This window comes from Monopterus albus, unplaced genomic scaffold (genome assembly GCF_001952655.1).
Source record: "Monopterus albus unplaced genomic scaffold, M_albus_1.0 scaffold56.1, whole genome shotgun sequence".
Classification (NCBI taxonomy): domain Eukaryota; kingdom Metazoa; phylum Chordata; class Actinopteri; order Synbranchiformes; family Synbranchidae; genus Monopterus; species Monopterus albus.
This window is the reverse complement of record NW_018127936.1, coordinates 2,130,390-2,136,656: the sequence shown is the minus strand read 5'-3', so window position 1 is coordinate 2,136,656 and position 6,267 is coordinate 2,130,390. Positions and strand designations below refer to the sequence as shown.

The following is a 6,267-nucleotide window of genomic DNA, read 5'->3' as shown; positions in this document are numbered from 1 at the left end:
ATCCGAGGTTCGACTATCGGTCGAATTCTCCTCTCCAGTACCCTGGCATAGACTTTCCCGGGGAGGCTGAGGAGTGTGATCCCCCTATAGTTGGAACACACCCTCCGGTCCCCCTTCTTAAAAAGAGGAACCACCACCCTGGTCTGCCAGTCCAGAGGCACTGTCCCCGACCGCCATGCGACGTTGCAGAGGCGTGTCAACCAAGACAGCCCAACAACATCCAGAGACTTAAGGTACTTAGGGCGGATCTCATCCACCCCCGGTGCCTTGCCACCGAGAAGCTTCTTGACTACCTCAGTGACTTCAGCTTGGGTGATGGACGAGTCCACCTCTGAGCCCTCAGCCTCTGCTTCCTCATCGGAAGACATGGCACAAAGATGTAAAGACATATAGTATAGGAAGGATACATCACCTGGTTAACAGGTGTTTGATGACTAAGAAACTCGTATGTGATAAAGTAGGTGTAGGTGATGACAGGGAAGTCAGGAGCATTTTCATCCACACTCAGTGGGTCTGGGATTCCCCTCATCCTGCCCACTCTCACTGTGACTGATGCCTGGCCCACTATCAGATCTGTACAAAAGAACACGACTGATCTTGACATGATAAACAGTAAGGTCACTCTTGTATGGATGAAATGACATGGCTGTTTACTTGGGAAACTAAAAAGAAACAGGAGCCCATGTTCACAGGCTTCAGATATGCTACTTGACACAGTTCACAGTCTCACCAGTCATCTCAGCCAAGCCTCTAAAACGATGTCTTTCCTCAGGGGAGATCCATGAAGCATCCAGGCAAGAGAGCTGTGGGAGACTGTCCACAGTGAAGCCGGGGTAGGAGGGCGCAAGCGTGAAAGGGTTTCCCTCCAGAACCAGTGTCTTGAGACAGGGCAGTGTGCTCAATGCATGCAGCAGGGTGGGCTGGTCCTGAAACTCACAGTCACTGAGATCCAAACACACCAGCTGTGGCCTGAGGTCAGACAGAGCCACTGATTTTACAGGGTCCTCCTGGGCTCCATAACCCCCACTATACACAGCAGCTTTCTAATTTCCCCAGGCCAACTAAAAACCAACTAAAACTTTAAAGTCAAAATAATAAATCAGTTCACTAGTTGGTTTACAGAATTTAATGTTCAGTTTGGGTATATTTATTTAATTGTATCAATCACTTGAGTTTCAAAAGTTCAGTTACAAAGTAAACGTTTAAAAAACAAAAACTTATGTCCCAACTTTTCCAATAGATTTTTTTGTCTATGAAACCAAACTGAACATCTGTGGGTTAAGACTGTTGCTCAGATAAAACAAATAATTTGAAAACAGCTTTGCACTCTGGAAAACCTAAATACCCGATTTTTGAATTTCTGTAAGAAAAAAAAAAGATAAATTAAGTAAACAAACAAGCAATATAAATAAATAGTGGGCAGAATAATCCGTGACCCCTGCATTTTTAAAAATTTCCACTCATTCATTCAGGACTTTCCTTTAGTTTTCACTCATGTGTATGTGTTTGTCCAAATGAACTGTCTTGTTATGGTTCTGTACATGCTGTATGTCAAGTATTCTCATGTCTCTCCTGCTAAAGAGATCTTGATCTTAGTGAGATTTCCTGACTAAATAAAGCTGAACCAGCTAACTACTCCACAAGAAAAACTGTTCCCAGGGTGTGTCGTACTCCTCATGATGAGTGTAAAGTTTTTAGCACTTTTAATTAAATTTCTGATTTAAAACAAACAAAACAAAAGCTTAAGAAATCTTGGGCTTCTGACTTACTAATATGACCATATCTGATTTAGTGAACTGATCTGAAAAGCAAATAAATTGGTCTGCACTAAATAAATAATCAGCTGACAAATGCAGAATGGAATAATGGGTGACATTTTGTAAAAGTGTGCGTTCCTCCAACACTGGTGGTTCTTTTAGGTAATAAAAGTTTTTTTTGCCTAACATCATCTACTGTTGTCATCATTGTGTCAACACTTGCCAGTGTTTCCTTAGTCATCACTGAAAATCAAACACAAACCCATCAAATGTATGAAATTACTGGTAGACAAACCTCCAGTGAAGCATAATGGTTTGAAGTGGTGTGACCTCACTGGCCTAATTTACCAACAAAGAAACTTACAAAAATATATTTGAGCTTTTCCTTGACCTGGTTTTGGGTTACCAGCTGATTTCCTGTGTGTATGTGTGCGTAAACTAACCAGTGTCTTCCTGTAAGATGAGTGACGTCTTCATGGGACCCTAGGTTGTTTGAACTGAGGCCAAGGTACTGTAGGCGAGGAGGCGGTTGGCTGGTGAGACTGTTTAGAGCAGATAAGCAGTTGGCACGAAGCTCCAGAATCTTTAAAACACAATTAGACAGTTAATCATCATGACACCAGCTACATTTTGATCTATGAGTTCACACTTCCAGGTGTGTTGCAATACTGGACATACATCAGCCAGTGATGTTGTAGCAGGTATTTAACTTTCAAAGTTCAAAGTGTTTATTTTGTCATATGCACAGTTAGGAAACATGTTTCCCTGTACAATGAAATTCTTACTTTGCCGTCCACATGAATGCCACAAAATACAAATGAAACATAAAGTAGATAAATAAGTAACACAAAATCTAAGGCACTTTAAGCAGCAAATGTAGCAATAAAATAAAAAATATATAAGAATATAACAGAATGTATGCTGCATGGGAACTGAACTTTGATGTGATGGAAGAATAGTTTTCCACTCTCTATGATTAAATTGTAAGTCACCCTTTAATGATAAACCTGTGAAATTTCAAAAGTGATAAACTGCTGAGAGCATTTGCATCTACCTGACACAGGACTGTGGCTCACCTTCAGAGTACTGGGGAGGTTCTCTACAGGGATTTCTGAGATTTTGTTTGCACTCAGCACCAGTTCCTCCAGCTGCGAGAACCTTAACAGACCACTGTCGACGACCGACACCTGAACAGTCAATACATCAAGTACATCAGCTGTGCTGTCACAAGGTGTTAAGTGACTGCAAAGATGCCCTCTGGCACTAGCAGCAGATGGAATGAAAAATGTGCCTACTTTCAAGATCCTCTGTTTATTTTTTTTACCCAAATGTCCATTTTGGGATTTAGGGGTGCAATGGCCAATTTGAGATTCCATGGCTTGCTCTAACTTTTTTCAGCTTCTATTCCAGCTCTTTTTTGGAGTGTGAACAAGTTCTGGGCATATAGCAAATGCCACAGTGGCATCACAGGAAGGCAGGTGTAGAGAAAAGCCTCCCAGCATGCACCAGGACAACACATTTATGGATACCAGTATCTGTTAATGCATGTTTCTGTAACACTATTATTGTATTTGACATTTTGTTCTGCAGTGTTCCAGCGGTTTCTACAGTTCACCTGTGGTTATTTCAGTCAGTTTCGATCTAAAATAAAGCACAACATTTAGGTGTATGGAGGGGAAAAGATCAGTAAACTCACACTCTTGTCTACAATACGAAGTGAAGTAAAGTAGCTGTAGATGAAGTCTGTGCGCAGGCGGTGAGGTGTGAGCACGGCCAGCTGTCTCAGGGCTGCAGCTTGGGGGCTCCACGGTTCAACATGGTGCCATGGAGAATGGGGACAGTTCAGCAGATCCAGGAGCGTGTCCGTCTCCTCTGCTCCTGCACTGTCTTTGGTCTTTCTCTGAGAACAAGAGCACAGTGTTTGTTCACATGCCTATACAATAGCAAGCTAACAGACATAATGAACATTTTAGATCTAGGAAACACTACAACCGATTTACGGATGAAAAAACTCACCCAGCTGCCGTATCCACAAGGAAAGTCATTCAGACAGAGGCGCTGAATCAGCTTCTCTAACACAGCAGAAAGTGTGTTGGAGCTCATTCCTGTCAGCTGTAGTTAGCCTATAGCATTTGTCATGTTAATTAGTTAAAAGAAATGCGGTATCTAAAGTATGTAATGAATTCCTGGTCAGTTTGTGTTTGGTCAGACTTTCAGGGATAACGTCCCTAGTGTTTGTTTACAAATGGTTGTTGCCTGGCAACAGCTCACCTCCAAGACAGTGCAGGACTTTAGTGTTTGTGCAGGTGGAGCAGTTACACAAACACATTGACTCTGAAATCCTCATTTCTCTGCTTCGTAACTATTAAAACTTTAGAATTAGAAGAACTTAAGAAAATATATTGATATTAGGTTTAAAGGATATTTTTAAACCAGGAAATTGATTTAGCTTAAAACGGCCTGAGATTGTTACTACATTGGTGATAGTGTGCTCTTTGCGGACAGTAACAGACAGTGACATTTATGTTGGACATAATTCATGAGTGGAATATTAAAGTCTATACCAAATTTCATGGCAATCCATTTGGTGAGGCAGGTCACTCAAAATAACGTGTTCACTGTTTCATGATGACTAAATTAGATTGACAAATTTTTAATCACCAGATAACAGAAATAAGAGGTTTTACTGCTAATCAATACATGGGGATCTTGAATTAATTATAGACTGATAAAGCTGAACTGAAACCTTTTACTTATCAGGAGCAGACGTCCCGTGGTGTCTGAGCCAAAAGTATAGAGATAGAGAAAGAAAAAAAAAACGGTGAAGTTTGAGGAAATATGTTACTAGGAAATTCATTCCTCATCAAAAAATCATTTTGCCATGGGCATCACCAGAGGAATCGGAATCACTGCATCATCACTGACAAATCTGGTATTTGCCCAAGCTGCAGTCAGACCGTATGAGTCGTTATGGAGCCACCTAATTTTCCATCTCACACACTTCAGTAGGAAGGAAAAAGAACATAAGCCTTAAAACTAATTCAGCTCCTTCATGTGTTGAAAAAGGAAAGACAGGAGCAATTAGATTCAGGAAGAACAATGGTAAATAGCCTCTCTTAAGGTTTGATGGGACCATAACAGTAATTTATGAAACTCCCAATCTCTGCAATCTATCAGATTGTCAGCAGTTTTGTTTTTCATTCAACCTATCAACATCAAACATCTATGGCATTTGCATTGCCTCCCCCCACTAAACCACTGTAGTGGTGACAATGCCCGACAAATGCAGAATACAAGATTTGTTTGATAATGCCACAAAAACGTCATCTACCACACAAAAAGTATGCAACAAAAAATCCTGCTTTTCGATATATAAGCACAGTTTGTACCATTTGAGGAGCATTAACTAAACAGCAAACAGACAACATTCTCACCATGTCTTTTGGCAAAGGTAAGCTGTTTAAATGAAAGTGACATTATTTAGAGTAATTTTTTTTTTTTACAAACTGTACAAAATTAAAAAATGTCAAAGTCCCTCAGTATCTGTGTTATACTGCTTCAGAAGTATCTTGACCATTGATTTAAGGAAACACTGAAAGGTTGATGTATTACTATTTTATCAAATGTTTATTTACTAAGAGCCTAGAATATGAAAAGAGCTTTTAAGCAGGACCCTCTTCTAGCCTATTATTTTGTCTCAGTATGACCTTGGGTTTTGTCTATGTGATGTTGATTCCAGTCAGACTTAAGGAAGCCTCTTGACTTGCTATGCAGATGACCCCATTGTATTTTTTCATGCACAATTTCTTCCAGAGCTCCTGTTTTCCTGCATTGTGATGATGCACATCTCCTTTGTGGTCCCCCAGCCTTTAGGGAGACTTTGTGAGAACATGCCATTACCTTTGGGGAATCTACTGAGTGCTGAAAGCAGTTATGTAAGTAAATATTTTAAATGTATCAAATCTACAGTGCACTTTTATATGATATGTATTCAACACTAAAGCCTAACATGACACAAAGTTACTTTCTTGCTGTAGACAGAGGGATCTTTTGAACCCATTCTTTAAAGTTGTTACCGCTCACAGCCTCCGAGCTCTGTGCTCCATCACTGATTCTGTCATAATGACTCTCACTTCATCTAGGACCATTATATAGTTCATGGACATCTATCACCAAGATATAAAGACTTAGCGCCCCTTGAGGGAATATCTTTGCCTGTGGGGAACGATGCCAACACAATCCTGGACTCCATGTGTGCCATCAGTGATTATCTTGACAACCACCTGCCAACAGTCATCAGGAATCTGACACAGAAGCATGAGGACATCCTCAGCAACATCACAGCATTTCATAATCAGTTCAAAGCAGCTGCTGAACTGATAAACAGATGTCAAAATACAATGGTCCCAAAGCCATGCCACAGACATGTAACGACGTCAGACGACTTTAGCAAAAAAATATTTGGCTTCAGAATCATTCAGTCTACTGTACTGTGGGTGAGGAATTTCAG

General features: G+C 40.6%; 1 protein-coding gene across 2 annotated transcripts in view; it reads right to left on the bottom strand.

The window, feature by feature from the left end:
- The window catches only part of LOC109961522 (leucine-rich repeat-containing protein 43), an 11,835-nt gene extending 7,847 nt beyond the window's left edge, over positions 1-3,988 (bottom strand). Inside the window, exons 1-6 of one of the 2 annotated variants that reach the window (XM_020602387.1) lie at positions 3,774-3,988; positions 3,454-3,657; positions 2,834-2,944; positions 2,201-2,340; positions 731-969; positions 413-591 (exon numbers count right to left, since the gene is read on the bottom strand). In XM_020602387.1, the coding sequence (XP_020458043.1) occupies positions 413-591; positions 731-969; positions 2,201-2,340; positions 2,834-2,944; positions 3,454-3,657; positions 3,774-3,860 (960 nt within the window). In that variant the 5' untranslated portion in view covers positions 3,861-3,988. The remainder of the gene's footprint in view (positions 1-412; positions 592-730; positions 970-2,200; positions 2,341-2,833; positions 2,945-3,453; positions 3,658-3,773) is intronic. The other variant, XM_020602388.1, reaches the window with a different exon arrangement.
- Positions 3,989-6,267: the final 2,279 nt, after the last annotated feature.